The sequence below is a fragment of the Pseudoliparis swirei genome, chromosome 12 (assembly GCF_029220125.1).
Source record: "Pseudoliparis swirei isolate HS2019 ecotype Mariana Trench chromosome 12, NWPU_hadal_v1, whole genome shotgun sequence".
In the NCBI taxonomy this organism is placed as follows: Eukaryota; Metazoa; Chordata; class Actinopteri; order Perciformes; family Liparidae; genus Pseudoliparis; species Pseudoliparis swirei.
The window spans coordinates 19,965,845-19,989,442 of record NC_079399.1 but is presented as its reverse complement, the minus strand read 5'-3'; the positions used below and the strand labels follow the sequence as shown (position 1 = coordinate 19,989,442).

The 23,598-nt window shown below is 45.7% G+C and overlaps 1 protein-coding gene across 1 annotated transcript; it reads left to right on the top strand.

Annotated features, from left to right (window-relative positions):
* The first annotated feature begins 1,715 nt into the window (after positions 1-1,715).
* On the top strand, positions 1,716-23,377 carry tnfrsf21 (tumor necrosis factor receptor superfamily, member 21). Its single transcript, XM_056428941.1, has 5 exons — positions 1,716-2,544; positions 2,672-2,845; positions 2,942-3,229; positions 18,548-19,276; positions 22,674-23,377. The coding sequence occupies exons 1-5, from the start codon at positions 1,716-1,718 to the stop codon at positions 23,375-23,377; spliced, it is 2,724 nt and encodes a 907-aa protein (XP_056284916.1).
* The last annotated feature ends 221 nt before the right edge of the window (positions 23,378-23,598 follow it).

The window sequence follows — 23,598 nt, the reverse complement described above, 5'->3', positions numbered from 1 at the left end:
AGAACAAAATAATATACCAAAATTATAAAAAACCCCCTTACCCCCTGTAAAACAAAAAGAAAAAAAAACCGTGCCCCAAAACCCTTGAGTTGTGATTAGAATAAGGTTAAGGTGAAGAAGGGTTCTTATTCAAGAATGCTTAAAAGAAAAACCAATTTTTAAAATTTTAATATTATTTTTAATTTTCCCCCCCCATGGGGAATGTTTATTCCAAATAAAATAAAAAAAAATAATGATTATACAACTATGCTAAATTTAACCTAACTAAAATAAGGAAAAAAAATTTAAAAAATTTAAAAAACAGGATTCCATTGGGGTTAAATGAAGTTTCCCTTTAAAAAAGTTCGACGAAACTTCTTTTTTTCTTTTCTGTGTTCATCCAATCAACATTAAAAAGGTATTTTTGCTTCTTTTAAATTTCCGCGTCCCACGGGCAACTTCCGGGTTTAATTTCATTCAAGACTAAAATACCTTTCTTACCCTGCTTTGGCATCTTAAAATACCCGGAAAATTTTTTAAATTTATTTTTTTTTTTAAAGGGTTTTCAATTGTTCCGGGCTTTTTTTTGACCTTTTCACTTCCGCCCCGGGGGGTTTGACCGAAACTGGGGGGGTTATTTTTTTTTTTTTTTAAAAACAAAACAAAAAACCCACGGTTTGTTTGTTTTTGGAAGAAAAAAAAAATAACATTTAACCCCCGGGTCCCCCCTTCCCCGCTCGGAAAAGAAAATTAAAAACCGCCCGGTCGGGAAATGGTTCCACTCGTCCAAACCCCCCCGCCCCCGGGCTCACTACTCGGGAGTCGCCCCAAAGGGGGCCCTGCCTGCCATACGCCGGACGGGGCGGGCCGCCACCGTAAACCCCCCCCGTCAGCGTGGGAACCACCAACCCTCCCCACCCATCCGGCCCAACCCTGAAAGGGGGTCCACCTAACCCGGTTGACTGCTTGTGCGCCCACCCCCGGGAGTCCTTCCTCCAGTCCGGGATTTTGTTATGGGAGGGGGGAGTGGGGGAAACTTGGGGATGGGGTTTCCAGGGGAAAAAAGGCCTCTTTGGGTTAGTCCAGCAAACATGTTCCCGGTTGCGCCCAGGGGGGTCCCCCACCTTATGTGTTTTTTCCAAGGTTTTTCGGGGTTCCCCGGGACGGGCCTTTATTTGCCCTTAAGGGGGCCCCCGGGAAAGGGTTTTAATCAGTCCTAAATAAGGCCCAACGGGCTAATCCACCCCAAGAGGGCTCTTTTGCTAGCCTTGACACTGCAGCCAGCGGGATGGCAGGACTCCACTCTGCGCTGTATCTTTAGAGATGGCCTCACGGAGGTTATGAAGGATGAGCTGGTTAGAGAGAAACCTGCTGATCTCAATAGTCTCATCAGCCTTGCCAGTGATGTTGTGACGCCTCCGTGAGCGCAGGAGGACCAGGGGTCTCTGCATGTATTGTGGCCAGAGGGTCACATCAGAGCGACTGTCCCAGTCGGCCAAAAGATTAGGCTCACCGGAGACCAGGGGATTCCAGGTGAGCCGAATCTCTCGTTCTCCTACATCCACCGGCCCTGAGGTATTCAGGGACACCATTCTCCCCGCTTCCCGGGTGATTGGAGTGATCACCACGGATCTCGAGGCAGCGGTCAGGAGGGCTCAGTGCACTCAACCTGATCCGGGAACTGGACCCCCCAACCGACTGTTCGTTCCTGATGCGGTCCGGTCCCAGGTTCTCCAATGGTGCCAGGCCAGCCGGGTGGCTTGTCATCCAGGGATCACCCGCACCCTGTCATTTGTGCGCCGGAGATTCTGGTGGCCTACAATGGTGGAGGATGTTCGGAGGTTCGTTTCTGCCTGCACGGTATGTGCTCGACGCAAGGCGTCCCATCAGGCTCCTGCTGGTCTCTGGGCCCGCTTCCGGTCCCGGGTCGTCCTTGGTCACAGATTTCTTTGGATTTCATCACCGGTCTTTCCCCGTCCATGGGCAACACCGTTATCCTCACGGTGGTAGACCGTTTTTCCAAGGCTGTGCACATCGTGGCCCTCCCTAAGCTACCTTCTTCAAGGGAGACCGCTGAGTTGCTCATGGAACATGTATATCGCCTACAAGGACTCCCAGCCGACATCGTTAGTGACCGTGGCCCCCAGTTTACCTCCCAAGTTTGGAAGGCTTTCTGTAGGGGCATTGGCGCCACCATCAGTCTCTCCTCCGGGTATCACCCGCAGACAAATGGACAGGCGGAGCGGGCCAATCAGAACATGGAGACAGCCCTCCGATGCGTTTCTGCTCTTCATCCGCCATCCTGGAGTAAGGACCTGCCGTGGGTGGAGTACTCGATGAATACCCTTGTCTGTGATGCCACTGGTATGTCACCCTTTGAGTGCTCACTGGGATACCAGCCTCCCCTGTTTCCGGGCCAGGAGGCGGAGGTTGCCGTCCCTCGGTGCAAGCCCACCTACAACGATGCCGGAGAATATGGAGGACGGTCGTGCAGCTCTACTAAGGTCAAACACCACGTGCTTGCCGAGGGCCAACCGTCGGCGCACCAAGGCCCCGCAGTACAGGGTGGGTCAGCAGGTGTATCTCGTCGTCTGACCTGCCACTACAAGTGGAGTCCCGGAAGCTGGCGCCCCGGTTCCTGGGACCTTTCAGGATTGAGCGTATCATCAATCCTGTTGCTGTGCGTCTCCAGCTCCCTTCCTCCATGAAGCGGGTCCACCCAGTATTCCATGTCTCCAAGATAAAACCCATCTCCTCATGTCCCTTGACACCTCCACCCCTTGCTCCCCCTCCACCACAGATGGTCGATGGGCATCCTCAGTGGACGGTGCGGCTGACTACTGCGAGTGCGCCGTTGTGGTCGTGGGTACCAATACCTGGTCGACTGGGAGGTATGGACCTGAGGAGCGCAGTTGGGTCTCCGGGCCTCATCATGAGTCCTGAGCTCCTGCGAGTTCTACAGGGATCATCCTGATGCACCTGGAGGGTCGCCAGGGTCTCCCGTCGAGGGGTCCTGTGCAGTTTCGAACCCACCACGGGTTGAACCCGCCACCTCTGCGTTCTGCTGCTGGAGTTCCTGTCGCTATCCACTGCGCCATCCACACTCTACCATCTAAGACACTCAGGCTTTCCGGTCCCGGTGTTCGTGCCTTCCAGTCCCCGATATGCGGGTTCCAGTCCCAGTGTTCCGGTCCCGGGTTCCGCCTCCATCCCGCCCGGCCCAGTTCTCCCATCCCATCCCCAGACCCCGGTACCCTTGAGACTTCCTCTCCTGAGCCCGGTCCCTCGCTCCCCATTCCTGTCCTCCGGCCGCCCTCAGGCGCATCTTTCACCTGAGGGACGCCCGCCCACCCCCGGACTGTCTCGGCCATGGTCTTGAACCCTCCTCCGGCTCCCCTCCACCCACCCTTGTTGATCTCCTGGGACGTCTGGAATCCGTCCCTTGAAGGGGGGGTCCTGTTACGGTTTCGAACCCGCCACCTCTGCGTTCTGCTGCTGGAGTTCCTGTGCGCTATCCACTGCGCCGTCCACACTCTACCATCTAAAACACTCAGGCTCATCTGAGCCTTCCTCCCTGGTGACGAGCCGACTGGGCGTTGGCACTGCACACCTGCTCTCAATTACAATCAACTCCAGAGACTACAATAACCCGGTATTCACTCCTGCTCCTCGCCAGATCATCCCATAGAATCACCTGGCAAGTACCAGGAGAAGCTTTGAGCTACATTGTTGCTGTCCGTACATTGTAGAGCTGTTTTCAGTGCTTTGCTGCATTCCTTCTGACACCTTTTTTCACTCCGGACCTGCCGTGCCACGACCCCCTGCCTGGACTCTGACTACTCTTCCGAAGGCCCCTAAGTATATTTTATATATCTACCTAAATACGTATGCTTAACAGCCTGTGAGTTTTATGTATTCAGGTAGATTTATAGATATATATATATAGACATCTAATTGCCTTGTTGGACATTAAAACGCCTCGTTAGGCATTAACTCATTCCCTGCCTTCGGAGTACTGCATTTTGGGTTCAAACACCACTCAGTCCTAACAGAAAGCAAAAAAAAAACATTTGATCCACCAACTTCTAGAATGTAACTGGAATGCAAAATCCCCGCCCCCCCCCTCCAGCTTTATTGCTGGGATAACCCTGATGACATCACTACGACATCATCATCGGGGGACGACATTGTGTTGAAGACTTGTTTCCACTCGTTTACATGAATAGTGTCTTTACAAAATTAACCTTCCAACGTTGAATTACTTTCTTCGGTTAGTGACTGTACTTTAGTACTCATCTCCTGGGGAGAATCAATGGGTACGCCTTCTACTTCCCTCAGTGAATACAGAGTCAGCACACGTATCCACCCCAAAAAATAGGACCTTGAGATTTTTTTTATTTCACGACTCTCAGACTAGGAATTTAGGCTAAAGGTGCGTTCACACCAAAAGCGACGGGATTTTTTGTGTCGCCCAAAACGCGTGAGTTTACTCACTCGACCATTTGCCGTGTTCACGCCATAAGCGTCGAGACGCTCCGCGAGGGGCGGGGCTTATCTCTGTGTCTCGTCTCCGTAAAGACGTTATCATCTCCTTCATCCACCAGAATAACTAACCACTAGTTCTGCTTTATATTTGTCGTGGACATCCCACACACTAACGCCCTCATGTTTGGGTTCATGACATCACCCGTAGGCTCACTCAGCTCGGTCACTTTCACCGATGAAGTTACTGTTACGCCTGAAAGACTTCCACTCCCAGCACTACGAGAGCGGAACATCTAAACGCTGTTATTGTGTTCATAACATTATTGTCCGTCTTGTTCTGGTTCAACAGCGGCGGGACAGCGATGACGGGCGGAGCAACTCAAGAGCTGATCGGCCCGAGTTGCTAGATTACCGCCTCAAAGTTGAAATATTTCAACTAGGGGCGAAAATTGCACCGCTGAAAACGCGCCGCTGTAAACGCGTCGCCAAGATCGCGTCGCCCCAAACGCGCCGCCCGGAAAAATATTGCGTCTATCGCAGCCACACGCGCCTGTACGTTGACTTTTCATGGGATTCGGTCGCTGTTCGATAAGTCACTATTTATTGCCCAATGATGGAAAACGTGGCGATCGAGACGATGGCCCACTGATGAAAGCCCATCACTATTACGAACTGGGGATCTGTGGCGACATTCCCCGGTGAAAAGTATCACAAGCTACGGCCTCTGAGAAGTGAGATCTAAACGCACACCTGAAGTTGCCACTTACCGCCACAAGTGTCGCCAAAGAGATCAACGTAGAGTTTGCTGAGATTGTAATAGCATACGGGTATTTTTAGCACATTTGCTGACATTTTTGTATATTTACGATGGTGGAAAGATTTACACGGGTAAATATAGCATTCTTAATGTTCCCCCATTTGTTGGGGGGGGGGGGGGGGCGTTTGTGTACTGTGGGTGTGTTTAACAGGATCACTGCTTGGCAGCAGTGGCGGCTGGTGAAATTTTTTTTTGGGGGGGCGCAGTTGGGCGACGCGGTTTAAATAGCACTCAACAATGAGAAGAAGAGGTTTTGAGTAGAATATTGTAAAAACCAAAGCTTTATTTCAAGAACACAGCGTGCTCATCAACACTGTCCAATAACAACTATCAACACACTGTAACTTTGGGCATGAGAGGTTCAGAGCAGAATTCTTTAAGAAACATTGGGTTGGGTTTTAGAGGTTTGCAAAATAAAAGAGTTTCACCCTCACATGAAAGAGGTTCAGAGCAGATGTTACAGATGTGGAACGGGCATGGAAGAAGTCGGCTCAGATGGTGGATTTTCCCAGCACTTATTTATTCTGCAGAAGACAACAGAACACACACATTTGCCTTCTGATCTGTCTCTGCACTTCCACTTCCCTCAGCAAAATAAAACCATTGTCCATGGAAGACAGGACCACATTAAATCTAAATAATAACAATTCTCATCAAAAACCATGACATGTAACATACAAGGGAAAACAGAGACCCCTAATGGACAAAATAAATAACTACATGAGCTAGAGTCATTTCAGCAGAAACAGAGAAAATTCTAACTGAACAAAGGAAACACATACCTGCAGAAGACAACAGAACACACACATTTGCCTTCTGATCTGTCTCTGCACTTCCACTTCCTAGACACGCAAAACACAATTTACACAAGGAAAATATACGTCGGGCGACCGGATGTAGCTAAACAAACGGTGCCAAAGTGGCTCAATGAGACCGCCACCAAACGTATATGTTGACGGTCTAAATGACACGACAGCTGGACGCCGTGATCGTATTTATGCACCATTACTGTATGTAACATAAACGGTTAATTTTATAAAAGAATATAGCCAAAATAGTGCAACATCGTTTTCACTCAACTCACCCTCAGCAATATAAAACCATTGTGAGCAGGGTTGCCAGGTCTGTGTGACAAAACCAGCCCAATGGCCAATCAAAACCAGCCCAAAACCAGCCCAATATCAGAACTCAAAATATGCCCGTGCCAAACCATATACACTGCTTTTAAAGTCCAACAGCATTGCTATCATTGCCAAATATATTGTAATATCTACAAAGTAACAACATATGTTTAGTTTGCCAGCATTAAAAGCAGTTTTCCCTAAACAGTTATTTCCCCTATGTCCTAAAATGGCCTTGTGTAATTAGATACAGTATATTATCATAAATAAAATGTGTGTACGTGCTGATCTGGAGTCAGTTTGGTAGGATTTGGGTATGAATAAATTATTTCATTTAAAATATGGATTTTTATTTAAAGATATTCATGTAATTTGCATGCAAAATAGGTCTACGCGAACCAAGGACAAAAAATTCAAGCCGCGCAACACTTCAAAAGTGGCCCGATTACGCAGGTAAACCGCGGACCTGGCAACCCTGCTCTAGGGGCTGCGGGAACAAACGGGGCTCTGACCTGCCGAATAATCCAACCGCGCGCATTTGTGCTCTAAGATTCCCAGTTTCATCCGCCAATGTGAAGCCGGTCTTTGCCAAAACGACTGAAATGTTGTATCAATGCCGTACACACACGTTAGACCAGCGCCCCGAAAAAGGGGAGGGGCTTCGCGCCGTGATAATGGCGATATATTATATTTTTCACATTAACTTAAGTGGTTGTTGATAGGGCTTACGGTCTCCCACACACATTTAGCGCGTCAACACGGTATATTTACTATTTAAATGATTTGGCATATAATGTTTTTTGACAGATTTTTTTTTCTTTTTTCTTCTTCTTCTTTTTTTTTCATCTCCAAATTTTAAGAGGGGCGGCGCCCTAGCGCCCCCTATGGACGAACCGCCACTGCTCGGCAGTGGTGCAGCGCTGCCTGTGTGATGTAAATAAGAGCTGCCTGGCAGACGGCTCCACCCTGGGATCCCCCCCCACCGCTCACTGGTACGTACTTAGCACGTCAGCGAGTCACAGAGGCATCAAATGAAAAGTCCCCCCGAGGCCCCGGCAAGCAGCACAAATCCACGGGATTGAGTTGCACCAGTCATTCAGACGTCGATCCTCACGAACGTCATACAAATGACCCGTTCGTTTTCACTAGAGACCATGTCATTGGTTTTGGTTCCGGACGGCGACCTCTGAGTCCGAAAAGGGAACCCAATGCGGAAGTGTCTTCAAGCTGCATTCTCTCTAATGGCCATCAGGAGGCGACTCCTCTGGTTGTATAGAAGTCTATGAAAAAAATGACTCAGTAAACATTATAAACATGGGTTCATGGTCTCAATCACAAGTCTTCTTCAATACAGCGTGATGTTCATATAATAAATGACGCTCCATTTGGAGTCACATGCTTTTGGGTGGGGATAGCTTGAGATTGACAGGCTGCTGCCACAGTGCTGTCCGGTCTCCTTGCTTTTGTCCTAGAACCCGTTTTTCGACTCAAAGAAAGTGAATGGTTACATTAAAAAAGGTCTTACTTTTTTTCAACTCATTGCTTTAATCTCTCAAAACAGACAGAAGTTAATTGGCACGTCTTGGTGACGATAAAATCTTTAACCCTCATTCCCCAAAACACCTCAAGAGCTTAACCCTCCTGTTGCCTTCGGGTCATTTTGACCCGATTCAATATTTAACCCTCCTGTCGCCTTCGGGTCATTTTGACCCGATTCAATGTTTAAGGGGTACTGCAGCAATTTGTTGACGCGCTCCTAATAACGTGGAATAGAGACGGATGAAAAAAATTAATTATGGCCACAAATCAATGCAGCAGAGTGTTTGACATGAACACTGCTGGTGTTTGCAGTGCACACGGGCGTGGGAGCATGGAGGGATAACGACAGTTCTTGTCCCATCGCCTCGCATCCGGCCTTCTGATTGGCTGGTCGGCCTGTCGGCCGGGCAGATGATGATGTAGTTTATAGGCAGTGCGGCAAGACACAGAGACAAAGTTGGCATAATAAGAGGGAGGCTGGCAGCACAGACTGAAATTGATTCATGCTTTGCTGAGCTGCAGGGGTGGCAGTGGAGAGTGTGTGTGTGTGCGTGTGTGTATGTGTGTGTGTGGCGATCGCCCAGGTGCAACGGCAGAGACGCTCGCCGTCTCTAAATATCAGCCTCGGTTTGGCTGCGAATGAGCTCGCTGCACCCCCCCCCCCCTCCCCCGCCCACATTGAAAGTAACCACCCTCATTTGCTTAGAATCCGGGTTGCAGATGTAGCTTCTCCCCAAAGAGCTTCATCTTGAGCCAGAGACACACACAGGGGGGAACAGTATGTGTTGTATAATGTTGCATTGAAGTGAAGGGGATAACAAATGTGTGAAATTGCATGTTAAAAAATGCAAAGTGACACCAAATGGTGGGACATGGTCGAAAGTATTTCATTTTAAGAATACATCTGACTAACGATGGACATCTACGGGGTTGCAGGGAGTGGGGCTCTTGGTTACCGTTGCTAACATGAAAATAATAATAATAATAAAAAGTCCAGCTGCTCAATATGTAACTTAATTTTCTCACAGACTGAGCTCAGGAAAAACAGGAAGAAAAACATCAAAACTAGAAAAGTGCTCTCTCTCCGCTAACAGCAGAGCTGCTGCTGCGTCACTGAATGAATGCAACCCTCAACGGAAACGACCCTCCCAATCCCCCCCCCCCTCTCCCCCAGCACACACAGACAGACGGCTCGCGCAGACAGACAGAAAGACAGACATACATACGGACAGACAGACAGACATACATAGTCAGACGGACACACAGACAGACATGCAGAAAGACAGATTGACAGACAGACATACATACAGGCTGACATATGTACAGACAGACAGACGGCTCACACAGACAGACAGAAAGACAGACATACAGTCAGACAGACATGCAGAAAGACAGATTGACAGACAGAAAGACAGACGGACAGACAGTCAGATTTACACTACCGTTCAAAAGTTTGGGGTCATCCAGACACTTTTGTGTCTTCCATGAAAACTCACTTTTATTTTTTAAATGAATTGAAAATTGAATAGAACATATAGTCAAGACATTGACAAGGTTAGAAATAATGATTAATATTTGAAGTATTAATTTTGTTCTTCAAACTTCAAGCTCAAAGGAAGGCCAGTTGTATAGCTTATATCACCAGCATAACTGTTTTCAGCTGTGCTAACATAATTGCACAAGGGTTTTCTAATCAGATATTAGTCTTCTAAGGCGATTAGCAAACACAATGTACCATTAGAACACTGGAGTGATAGTTGATGGAAATGGGCCTCTACACCTCTGGAGATATTTCATTAGAAACCAGACGTTTCCACCTAGAATAGTCATTTACCACATTAACAATGTAGAGTGTGTATTTTTGATTAATGTTATCTTTATTGAAAAAACAATGCTTTTCTTTGAAAAATCAAGACATTTCTAAGTGACCCCAAACTTTTGAACGGTCGTGTACAGACAGACAGACACACACAGACAGACAGGCGGAAAGACATACAGACATACAGACAGACAGATGACACAGGCAGAAAGACAGACAGACAGACTACATTACATGTCATTTAGCAGACGCTTTTATCCAAAGCGATTTACAATAAGTGCATTTCAACCTAGAGTACAAACTAAGAACAACAAGAATACAGAAAGTAACATTTCCTCAACATAGTCGAACTACAAAAGTACCATAATAAGAGCCATTTAAGTGCCACTGAAGTGCTAATCTGTGTTTTAATCCAGATATAGTCGGAAAAGATGTGTTTTTAGTTTCCGGCGGAAGGTGTAGAGACTTCCTGCTGTCCTGATGTCAGTGGGGAGCTCGTTCCACCACTGAGGAGCCAGGACAGCAAACAGTCTGGATGTAGAGTGATTAGCTCGAAGTGCAGGAGTCACAAGTCGGTTGGCTGTTGCCGAGCGGAGCGAACGTGCCGGGGTGTACGGTGTGACCACATCCCGGATGTAAACGGGGCCCGATCCGTTCAGAGCACGGATGGCACAGACAGATAGACAGACAAGCAGAAAGACAGACGGACAGACAGACAAGGAAGACAGGGAGAGGACACATGACAAGTTACATAATCTGCTGGCAGAGATGATAATTGGTGAGTTTGAGAGGTTTTTATGGGCAGTTTTTTTCTTTTCATCAAAGCACTTATTCAGCTCCTTGTCTTGACTCTTGTGCAGATCCCTGGTATTTTGCAATGAGCTCGCTTCCCCAGTCAAAAACTAAATCTGCACCACAGGTTCTGGCTCAAAAAGCATCCCATAGTTCCTGTTGAGAGAGAGGGGACCGTCCATTGTTCCCGTTGCCCCGGCAGCGCCACGGCGACGTCAGGGGGGTGGGCGAGAAGAATGGACGGCTTTATTCTGATTAGCACCAATTATAAAACAAGTTTGTCTTTCTTTGACTCTTTGATGAAGGGAAAGGGAGTCGGAGACGTCTCTTTGTGTCCTCCTTGACGTCTCACTGATCTCAGTTGTCTCCGCGGTGGATAGTGTTCCTAACCGCTCCGCCTCTGAAGGAAACGTGATGCAGTGGGGCTTCACTGGGAGGACCGGAAAACAAACGCTTTTGTTCTCGACCAATATTCATGTGCGTCATCTGCTAAATTCTCCCCCTCGGCGCATCACTTCAAACCCAGAACTGTTGGTTCTGCCACACGGGGGCTGCTTATCTAACGTTCAGAGAACACACACTCTGGGAAAGGGAAGAACACGTATTCCTCAACCCGTTTCAAACCGGGATTCTCTCTCACCATCGGCCGCTGTGTGTTCTCCTCTTCCAGGAAACATGTCAGATCAGGCAGTCGGAGAGTCGTAAATTGTCTCCGGGACTTCGTGGCCTCGAGACACGGCTACAAGCCACGCGTTAGACCTTGAAGTGCGGCGGCAAGGATGGAAATCAATCACCCCTTCCCGCTGAGAAGTGGTTTCCTATTGGTCCGATTCCCTTGGACTTGATTCCTCTGCTATCCAACAGTGTGCATGCACAATGGCGGAACACCAGCAGCTCGGCTAAAGAGCTAACCGCTAACATTAACGGAGGTTGCATTGACGCTACAGTTCTAAATCAGTAAAAAAAAAAAAATTGTCCGAAAGTAAATTATGAGCTATTATGATTCACATGTCATCTTGTAAAATTCCGTTTTTAGCGGGAAACTTGAATCCAGTTGTTTGAAGGAGATATATCATATTCAGAGGAATATATATGAGATATTAGCGTATTATTATGAGCGGGTTAGCTTCCTGGCACGAGCGCAAAGCAGTTCAATAATACAACACTAATCCTGATTTATTTTAATCAACGCAAATAATTCAATAAAAATACAATGACAAATCTTCTAATTATTTGAATTGTTTTTTTTGCAAATGAACACTACTAGGTGACGATAACAAAGTTAAAAGACAGGCTTTTTAATTCTTTTGACCGTCTGACCTCAGGATGGTTGAAATACATATTTGCGGGACGTACACTTCTAAACTCAAGCCAACGGGTGACGACATCCACTTCTTAAATACAGTCTTTGGTCAGGAGGCAAAAAAAGAGACAAACCGGTCTTTCACTGCAAAACAATACACAACGATAAAATGAGAGAACTTCTCGTACCACAGGTCTGTTGGGTCGAGCTATCAGTGGCACTAAGCACCGTCACCCCTTTAGAAGTGTCAAGTCCAGCTCCTGTTCACCGTTTCCAAAGGACGTGAAGACAACTCAAATTACTGACTTAATCTTTCTTTTATTTTTCTTTTGTTCGTTGATTGCTCTGCCAGTGAATTAGGTTGTAACCTTTCAGACAGAACATAAATTACATTTTAAATTAAACATTTTAATTAAACATTTTATACTTTTCATTTTTTCCAAACTCAAAATGAAATATTCTTTTAACACAAAATCAGCATTTTTAAACACCATGAAATTAAACAAATCATTTCACCATTGCCGTCTTTGGGTAGAACCGTGGAGTGACCTGAAGCGTCCTCTCTCTGCTGCTTGTCTTTACAAAATGCATCAGAGCATCCCCACAGGTGCTCCTAATAAGCAACACTGATTGCTGCTGCTGCTCCTGCTACTGCTGCACTCTGGGAAATGTAGTCTCACACAACTAGGCCCTCAGATTCAGTTCAACAAGAAGTATGGGAGAGGAGGCTGCCTGAAGTTATTGCTCAGACATGACTCAGTCACTGTGTGTGTGAGTGTGTGTGTGTGTGTGTAGGTGTGTGTGCGTGTGGTGTAAATTTGAGACATGTGTGTATTTATTATTCCCCTAAACCCAGTGAGCTGTCAGCTTCCCAGCAGAGGTGAGATGGAAGCCTGAAAAACACACAAACACACACACACACACACACACACACACACACACACACAGGAGGAAAGCCAGAGTCATACGGTGTGTCTGTTAAAAGGTTGTAAAGTGAATGTGCACAGTCAGCAGAGGGTGACCGGATGAGACATGAGGCTGGATTAATTTGGGGTTTTCCTATCAAATTCATCAAATCAGACTCGAGTGTGCATTGGGAACCTAAATTAGACTTTCCAGAATCCACATCTTCAAAAACACACTCATCTCTGTCCACAGTGAGGAACCTGTGCTGAGGTCTGGCTCACTGCTGGTCTGGAACCAGTTGTTTTGATTGCATGGGCTCAGTCTTAATGTGTGACCTGATCCAAATATGGGCAAACAAGAGTGAGAAGGAGTCTCAGTTGGTTGGGATGGGGCGCTTTGGTCCTTCTGTCAGTTGCTCTGTCCAGCCGGCTGTCCATCTGTCTGTCCATTCAGTCCGGCCATCTGTCCAACCCTTTGATCAAGAACTAGACGCAGCGTCTTCACAACTTGTGGTCAGCTTGTTATTCAATTTGTGTTTATTCATGAATGAGGATTACTGCTAATGTTGGTCCCTTTGGCAATAAAATGGGATTTCTGCTTTTGGTTTATTATGGATTATGAGTTGGAGGATTGTGACCATGACAGTAGATGCATGCACATGCTTTAGTGTCACCAATTTAGCTAGAATCTTAACATTTCATACAAGATAAACAACACTTTTCCTTGATATTTGCTGTGGATTTTGGTCTTTTGGCACATTAACCTGGCTCTGAGCGTTCATGTTCCCAGAGGGTAGAACCATTTCGAGGAATCATTTGGAGAAACGGCAGTAACTTCACTAAACGAGAGCACATTTTGAGCTTGCATTCACCAGATGGCCAGAAACAGGACTTCAAATGAACGCTTATGTTGCTCTGTGACCTACTGGATGTGTTTATAGGCAACTGCTTGCAAACTGGTTTGCCATATAAAATGTTTTTTGTTTGTATTTTAATAATAACCCAGTACCAAGAAGTACTGAATCTTCTCCAGTCAAATTATATCTCCATTCAATCCCTTTTGTACCCACAACAAACTTGGAGACATGTATGGTGCGTCTGTATGGTTTTGATTGCAGCCAATCACTGCAAGATTGGCCCGCTGGCAGCTTCAACAACAAGATGCAGTGTAGCGTGACGCTGGACTCCTCTCTACCTTCATCTGCCTGATGGATCGTGGAGGTCTCCATCGTGGAATATGCCTACTACCAACTATTCATACACTCTGTCATATTCATTGAATGTATTTTAACTCTAAATCTGTCCTTCTGTACACATTACTGATGAGTAATAGGCTGCTCTGGCATTACGGAGGGCCTTCTTATAAGTTTTAAGACTATCTCGCCAAACTAAGCTGGATTCTTCCAGATTAGTTGAACGCCATATGCTTTCAAGCTTTCGTGACGTTTGCTTTAGTTTGCGGGTCTGAGGGTGATAACAGGGAGCAAACCTCCTCTTCCTCACTGTCTTCTTCTTCAGAGGGGCTATCGAGTCCAGTGTCATTCTCAGAGAGCCTGTGGCACTGTCAACAAGATGATCAATCTGGGACGGACTAAAGTTAGACCAGGAGTCCTCTGTTATATTGAGACGTGGTATTGAATCAAATGCAGAAGGAATCGCTTCTTTAAATTTAGCTACAGCACTGTCAGTTAGACATCTGGTGTAGAAACTTTTGACTAACGGTGTACACTCCGGTAGTATAAACGCAAAAGTTATGAGGTGGTGGTCTGACAGAAGAGGATTCTGTGGGAAGACCTTCAAATGCTCAATGTCAACGCCATAAGTAAGAACAAGATCAAGCGTGTGGCCAAAGCTCAGGGCTCCAGACTAACTTTTTTTACTAGGAGCACAGTGGCCCCTAACTTAAAATTTTAGGGGCGCAAGCAGAACATTTAGGGGCGCACACTATAAATCGACTTGCAAAGTTTTCCCATCATTTTTACTGTATTACTGATAAATAATTTGACAATATACAATCTTATGCCTGTTTGCCTTCATGAACTGCAAAACATTCACAACAGAGAACTCTTCAGAAGTTACTGTATTGAGTTTAAACATATTTTAAGAGAAAACATACCTTGAGCATGTGCATGTTGCACTTCGATGTGGCCAATCAAAACATGTATTGGTTTCTAGAGATGCACCGATCAGGTTTTTGGTGCCGATCACTGAAATCAGTATCTGCTGATCACCGATAATACCGATCACCGAAATCAGTATCTTCCGATCCGATAATACCGATCACGGTGTTGATTGAAGCATTCTATTTATTGTGTAGCATTATTGCCTAGGACTATGAGGAAATACATATATGAAGCAACTCAAACATTAAATAAATTACAGATTTCTTTAAACATTTAGGACTTTTACTTTGAAAAATGTCCTAATTGATACATTAAAATTGTTTGATTGCTATTGTAGGGGATTTCAGATATGTATGGAACACATCTGCATCATTCATTTCCTGGAACTCTTGGGGAAATCTATATACAGGACTTTTCTTAACATACAATAGACTGACTAATTTTTATAAACTCTTCCTTGGTCCAATAAAAATGTTTTAATGTTAGCATAATTTAAGCTAAATCTCAAACGATCTCTAAAGATACAAAATCAGTTCATTGTTTACTTTTATATGTTCGTGTATGATTTGTCGACATCTTATTTTGAAAAACGGATGTTGTTTCACGTGGTTCTTTCCGCTAACTTTGCAAAACCGGATGTTGTCACTTAAATCCTTCCGCTAACTTTATCAAAACACTCGCGCGCTCCCGATCGAATGCGTTTACCGTGAGCATCAGTCTATAGAGGCAGACATGTGAGAGTCGGCTGAGTCGACCCAGTGATTCAACTCGGGGGTCGGGGACGCCGCTCGGTGGTGAGGATCCCCTCTGACCTCTGCGGCCCTCCGCTGCGGTGCGGCTCTTTTCACACATTAGCCCCCCCCCCCGCTCTCACACACAGGCCAGCCTTCTTCTTCGGTTTTCGTCTCCTTTCTTCTTCTTCTGGAGTTAATGTCGATTAGCAAACCAGTCATTCAGGCATTACCGCTAACTATAGTGGGCTGAAGTGTAGAACAAGTTTGTCAGCAACAAAAATATTTAATAACAAAACAAAAAAAATCTGCTAATTTACTGGTCGCATATGAGTTGATGAAAAATTTACTCGCACTGTGTCTAATTTTAGGCGCAAAATGCGACCATTTGGTCGCAGTCTGGAGCCCTGAAGCTGTGAGTGGGTTTCTGTACTCTCTGACAGAAGCCAATCGAGTCCAACAATGAGATGAATGCAGCACTAAGGCAATCATTATCAACATCCACATGAATATTAAAATCTCCTACAATAATAACTTTATCAGTTTTAAGAACCAGACTTGATATAAATTCTTAAAATTCAGATATAAACTCTGAATATGGACCTGGTGGCCGGTACAGAATCACAAATATAATTGGCTGTAGTGTTTTCCAGGTTGGATGTGAAAGACTAAGAACAAGGCTTTCAAATGAGTTGTAGTTTAATTTAGGTTTAGGATTTATTAATAGGCTCGAGTCAAAGATGGCTGCTACTCCACCTCCTCGACCGGTGCCTCGAGGAATGTGAGTATTAATATGACTTGGAGGAGTCGATGCATTTAGGCAGACATATTCTTCATGGCTCTGCCAGGTTTCAGTTAGACAACATAAATCAATGTGATTATCTGATATTAAATCATTTAGTAACACAGCTTTAGATGACAGAGATCTAATATTTAGGAGACTACATTTAATAGTCCTGTTTTGTTGCACTGCTGAAATAATGGTGTTAACTTGTATAAGGTTATTTTGTACGAAATCTCTTCTGCTTACTTTTGATTTATTTAATTGAAGTGGCCGTGGGACAGACACAGTCTCTACTCTAGAGTTGTGGGTGGGTAACTGCTCGAATGGAAGAGCAGAGAAGGGTGTTAAACTACAACTCTGCTCCCGGTTCCTGATCTGAACCCTGGGTTGTCATGTCCGGTGATCAACTTGGTCATGTTTGCAGAAATGAGACGCGCTCCGTCCAACGTGGGATGGATGCCGTCTCTCCTCATCAGATCAGGTTTTCCCCAGAAAGTCTTCCAGTTGTCTACGTAGCCCACATTATTCGCTGGGCACCACCTCGACAGCCAGCGGTTGAAAGACGACATTCGCCTAAACAATTCGTGAGTCAGCAAATTTGGGAGAGGACCAGAGAAAACTACGGTGTCTGACAATGTCTTGGCATAAGCACACACCGATTCCACATTAACTTTAGTGACTTCCGACCGGCGTAGTCGGGAGTCATTACCACCGGCGTGTATTACAATCTTACTGTATCTACGCTTGTCCTTAGCCAGCAGTTTCAAACAAGACTCAACGTCGCCCGCTCTGGCCCCCGGGAGGCACACGACTGTGGTCCGCGAATGTGTGTTTGACTGTGTGTTTGTGTGTATTTGATTTGATATTCCTTTATTAAAATATAAAATTAAATTATGAATGAATAAATGTCAACATTATTTTAAAGAAAACAAAGGAGTACTTTCAAGCTTCATGTTTAGGCAAACTTCTTTTTTATCTTTGGCATACATAAGGTGCAGTAACAAGTTATCACTCTGGTTTGACAAGATGACATTTTCTTAGGAATATGACTCATCACGGTTGTTAATGATCTGTCACTTTATTCTGCAGATTTCCTGCTTTTCAATAAAGACATCTCTGCATATGAAGTGTTTTTGCTTCAGACTCTATAGAAAGTTCACTTTGAGTGTTCCCATGTGTTTTCATCTCCTTGGTTCCATCACTGTCATCATGCTGACAAATCATTCATCAAACTCATGAGATCATGTTTTGGACTCACAGTGGTGGAAGAAGTTCTCAGATTTTTGACTCAAGTCAAAGTAGCAGAACCACAGTGTAGAAATACTAGTTAGAGTGTGTGTGTATCTGTGTGTGTTTTGTTTATAAGTTAAAGTGTAAATGTACTAGCATCAAAATGTAACTTTAATCTGATTAAACAAAGTATTTGGAAGAATAACAATTCTTTGGAACTTGACAAATAGTCAAATTCTTTGGAACGTGATTATTAGGAACAATTCTTTGGAATTTGCACTTGGTAATGATTGCACAATGACTGAACTGCTGGGAGGATAATGTTTCACAAGATGGCATTTTCTTTGGAATATGACTCATCATGGTAATACTTAAACAATGAGTTTTTTCATCTCTGCTTCTGTCCATCCTGGAGAGGGATCCTCCTCTGTTGCTCTCCTGAAGGTTTCTTCCCTTTTTTCCCCCTGAAGGGTTGTTTGGGAGTTTTTCCTGATCCGATGTCAGGTTTTGGGGCAGGGATGTCTATATGTACAGATTGTAAAGCACTCCGAGACAAATTTGTAATTTGTGAAATTGGGCTATACAAATAAACTGAATTGAATTGGAGTAAGGCGAAGCCGAGCGCTGTGTTTTTGACAGAGTTGACGGTTCGGCACCGACATAGTTTAAAAGGTCGGCTATACTACACGCCTGTGGCGGCTGATAAAAATAAGTGCGGTTGTCGCATTTTATGGGACTGAATGCCTCCATTCACATGAAGGGTATCGAATAAAGTAGGAAAGAAAAGGTATCCTGTGAAGTACTCCATGGGTCTGTGAATCACTTTAAGAGTGCTGGCATCGTAAAATGATACCCAGCAGTAATGGAGCTTCGGTCTCATTGCACAGATATATTCGGCTATCTAAATGATCTACTTTCTTCTCCTCTCAGCTGTTATGTACAGTGATGGTTGACATCTCGGCTCGGGTTTTGACCACGACCGGCCAAGCTGACCAGCCCATCCTCTCACCCCGCCACTATCAGCACACCGACCCTGACTCGGGCACCCAGCTGGTCTGTGACAAGTGCCCAGCAGGCACCCACGTGTCCGTCCACTGCACCCGGACGGCCGTGAGGGAGTGCAGCCGCTGCCCCGAAGGCAACTTCACGCGGGGCGAGAACGGGATGAAGAAATGCCATCCCTGTCGGACGCCGTGTCCCACGGGCTTCGTCGAGAGAGCCGCCTGCACGCCCATCCGGGACCGGCTCTGCACGTGTCCCCCCGGCAGCTTTTCGTCGGGGGGCGGCGGCGCGGAGTGTAAGCCGCACTCGCCGTGCCCGCCGGGCACCAGGGTGAAACGGCGGGGCAGTGAGACGGAGGACGTGCTCTGTAAGCCGTGCATCAAGGGCACGTTCTCAGATGCGGAGTCGAGTGTGGCGAAGTGCCCGACCCACCGGGAGTGCCGAGCTCAGGGGCTGGCGCTGCTCACGCCGGGGACGAGAGAGACAGATAATATCTGTGGAGCCCCTTCTGCCGCCCCCTCTTCCTCTTCCTCTTCACCCGCCTCCACAACCACCACACTGGGGCCTGCACAGGCTGTTCTTGCACAGGGACCCGGGACTTCTTCATCCACTCCATCATCATCCCTGACTGGATCTGCGCATAAAGGTGAGAGGCGCTGATTGAATGCAAACATTGATTGGAAATAGCAACAGACGTTTGAGATGCTTTTAATATGGCTCGTCAAAAAGTGGCGTGATGTCTACTGATGCTGTACCTTGTTGAGATGGGCTAAATCAGGCTAGTAAGAGCTGAAGTAAGGATGTACTTTCATCCTTAATTTCATTGCCATTCATGGTTAAACATTTTGAGATACTTCCTCGATGTGAGCGTGGATGAGGAAGTACCACTCTCATCCATATGCATTTATTAACGTGCTGGAAGTCAGGATCCGCCGAGTTCAGCTGAACAGAGTGGAAGCCTTATTATATAAATTGCCCATTGCAGCAAAATGACATCAAGGACACGGTGGGAATCCTAAAATGTTTGTGGGCATGGAGACAAACTGGTGGCAGCTCCGTGCCTCCGGAATGTTACTATTTCTGCCTCATTCACCTTATTTCTTCCGACTGCCTCCCTCTCTCCCCCTTTTGTGTTTCTTGTTCTTTGTCCTCCCCTCGGCGTCCCTCTTACGTCTCGTCTCAGTCGGTCATTTCTCCGAATCAACTCCCTGATGCCAGTAAAGCCCTTCTCCCTACGGACACCCCCACACCTATAACACTGTCACTACTGTTTGTGCTGGCATGCGATCGATGGCGTCTCAGCCAGCTCATTTGACCCCGTCTGTGAGGTCAGAGGGAAAGTGAGGGTGGGTGGAGGCGGTGGGTATTACGCACTCATGACTGTTATTTTTTCACCTGTCATCTACTGTCGGTGGAAAAGGGGCAGAAAAAGAGTTGTAGCCTAGACAAACACGTCTTGGCTCAACAATAACATGATTGATGAGACAAACTGTACTCATCATGTTTTACTTTACGTTATTCACGTGATGAGCTTTGGAGTTACATCACAGATCTCCGAGCAACCACAGATGTCTCGCAGAGATTTTGCTGTGAATGTTTATTTATATTTCAAAAGGGCCCCCCGAATGTTGATAAAAAAGTGCAGAATTTTCAATGAAGATTATAATCTCTTAAACCCCTTTTAAAGACTAAATGCCATGTGATACAAGTTATTTCGCTACAACTTAGTGTATTTCCTTAATACAGCAGAGATACTGTACATTTTACATTAATTTACAGGTGAAACTACTGCCAGTAATTTACTGTAATTTTGAATTATTACAGTGAATTACAGTATCAAGAGTATCGTTTGATACAGTTGAGATACTGTAAACTTTATAGTAAATTACTGGCAGCAGTTTCGCCTGTAAATTACTGTAATTTTACAGTAAAATGTTTTACGGTCTCTGTACGATCTTCAGAGAATTAATCTAGTAGCAAACAATACATGTTCACGCGTGAGCACATCATGATAGCAGCTGACAGCTAAAGCTACTCGCCATCCTCCCGATTTCAACACAGATTCATTGTTCACTATATAGAATTGTCAGTGAAAATGTTCTATTGTCCCGGGGACAAAGGTACATTAATAGTCTCAAGTCCTGCTGTAAATAACTGGCAAGCTCACGGCGGTTACAGCTGATAACGCCGTCCAAACCAATAATGTCATCAGTGTATTGCTGGAAGAAGTTGACAACCAAAATGTCAACCCTAAATTGGGGATTAGACCTGCCTCTGTGTGACGACTCAAAAACAGGACCCAAGAGCACAACTCCAAAATTCAGGGCAATCAAAAGGGTTTATTTTAACAAAGGAAGTCCCCAAAAATTCCCAAAAAACAAAGTACAACATAAAGTTGCTGCTGAGCAGGAAACTAAGATTGGGTTTAGAAAAACAGAAAATCACAGCTATGCTGGGAAAAAAGACTCAACTAAAATCACAACTATGCTGGAACTGCAAACCTGGACAAAAGACGACACTAACATGAACAACGCTTACTTTGACGAGACGGATCAGGACGAGACTCGAGACGAGACGATCTGACACAAGACACAGGTAGACACCGGCTTAAAATACATGAGGAAATGGGGAACAGGTGGACAACATCAGGGGTGGAGCAGACAATCACACCAAGAGGAAACACCGGGGCAGGAAATAAAGTTTCTGAAACGAGAGAGGACAGTTACTACAAAATAAAAGCGGACATGGAAAACAGGACTAAAACATACAATTTAACATAACCGACGAGACATGACACCTGTCTGCTGATAAAAGGATGAGAGGGATTACCAGCCATCCAAGTGACAATTCCAAAAACAGTCCGCAGCCCAATCATGGGTTATTGCCATTACACAACACCAATCACATTAGCAACAGTACACTGGCACAATAATAATCAATAGCAGTTAATGACGCACTAATATCGACTGAACATGACAGTTTGTGCCCATGTCTGAGAAACACTGACCCTGCTTTGGGGACAATCCTAATGGCACTTTTCCTATATCAACAGAATCCCAAGATTCCTGCTTAAATCTGATTACAATTGCCCTCGATTGAGCTTAATCAAAGGGCAGACTGTGGGGTCAACACATTCAGAGCTCATCTGCTGTGATATTACAAGGTGGAGCACAGTTGTGCCAAAGCGTAGTGGGTGGAAGGAGTACAAGCGGATTGCACTTTGTTTAGGGAATACTCCTAGAATTATTTACCCCAAAAAATGCATGAAACAAACCCAAACGAAGGAAATCTCCATCATGATTTCTACATGGTTTTCTAATGTTTGACTAGAGCCCTTTTTATGTCTTACAGTGCCATTTTTAAGTTGTGCCTGACTGGAGAATACCACCAGCTGTTTATCTTAAAGAAACAACTCCTAATATTTGCGAAACAGTAGTGGATGGAAACTCATATTGCTAGTTTCTTTTGGCGGTTTTCAGAAATGTGGTTTCAGGTTTTAACCTGCACAGCATTTGGCTGTTGATATTGGTAACCAACAAACTTGAAATGAGCATCCTGTACAGATGACAGATGCAAATCAATGTGTTGTATAGGCATCGGTCATCTCTTGCCTGGACGGCTGAAACATCCTTCTGGCAGGGCTGTCAAATCACTAACGCTCATCTATACAGCGTCAGGCACCGAATACTCCATCCATCATTTAGGTTTATTTGCCTTCTAATTGCTGCTGCCAAGAAGTGAACGTCAGCTTGATTATTGGCTCCAAAATGTTGGGGATCAGTTTGGTATACACAGGGTGGACGCCCGAGATTACAGGATGTCAGCAGACGGCTGAGATCACTTCCTGTTTAAGGTCCTGATTGCTTGCATGGATTAAACCATTAGGATTCCCTCTTGTGACGCTGTCTTTTCATCGTCTTGATACAGCAAATCTCTGATGTAAGTGAATTTAATATCCTCACCCTCCCTCTCTTGTTTCTTGTTCTCTCTCATTTCTCTTCCTCTATCTTCGTCTCCATCGATCCCTCTGTCTCTAATCACAGGCACCTACAGCCAGTCAGCAGCCATTCAACTGAGGGGAAACTCGGGTGGGGAAGACCACCACGCAGAGGCGCTTCTCCTCAGCTGGTCTGGCAATCCCACCCCGGCAAATCGCGATCCGCCGCGGATTTCACAGCTTCCAACTCTCAAGCAACGCATAGACCTCGAGCAACCGCGCGGGCAACCCAATTCTGACACTGTGTCCGACCCCAACAAGAGGGCGGTGGAGGCTGTGGAGGGTATAGATGTAGTCAGGGTTGGTGTTAGCAAAGTAGCCGGACAGGGGAGTGGAGGTGGTGGAAGTGGGGTCTCCAGCTACTACAGGCCTACTCGCAGGGGTTCCCCACGGCCGAGCACCCACGATCACTTTGACATCAACGAGCACCTGCCCTGGATGATAGTGCTGCTGCTCCTGCTGGTGCTGGTGGTGATCGTGATCTGCAGCGTGAAGCGGAGCTCTCGCGTCCTGAAAAAGGGCCCCGTGCAGGACCCGAGCAGCATCATCGAGAAGGCAATCCAGAAGAAAGCAACTACGCCTCTAACACAGGTCAAAGAGAAGTGGATCTACTACTCCAACGGACAGGGTAAGCCTGCTGTGTCTGTGATCGCAACAGCGGTGATTTCATTTGAAAGCTTTGGTGAATTCGCAGATTCAAAGTCTCGAGACTTAATCAGTCATTCGAAGGTTGTTTTCTCAATGGAGTGACATATGAAGCTGTGCTCATCCACTATGTAGAGTATTCTGTGCTCTCCCTTCCCCACTTAGGGCAGTGGAGTTACATTTTGTTTAACTCGGAATCCATCTGCGAATGGTCTGATGAGGATTCAGCCTCTGAAGTGTAATGGCCAATATTTTCTGGTTGAGCTGGACCAAAACTCCATGCGGCGGGGTGTTTGTTCACATTCCGATAAGCAACTAGAGATGCG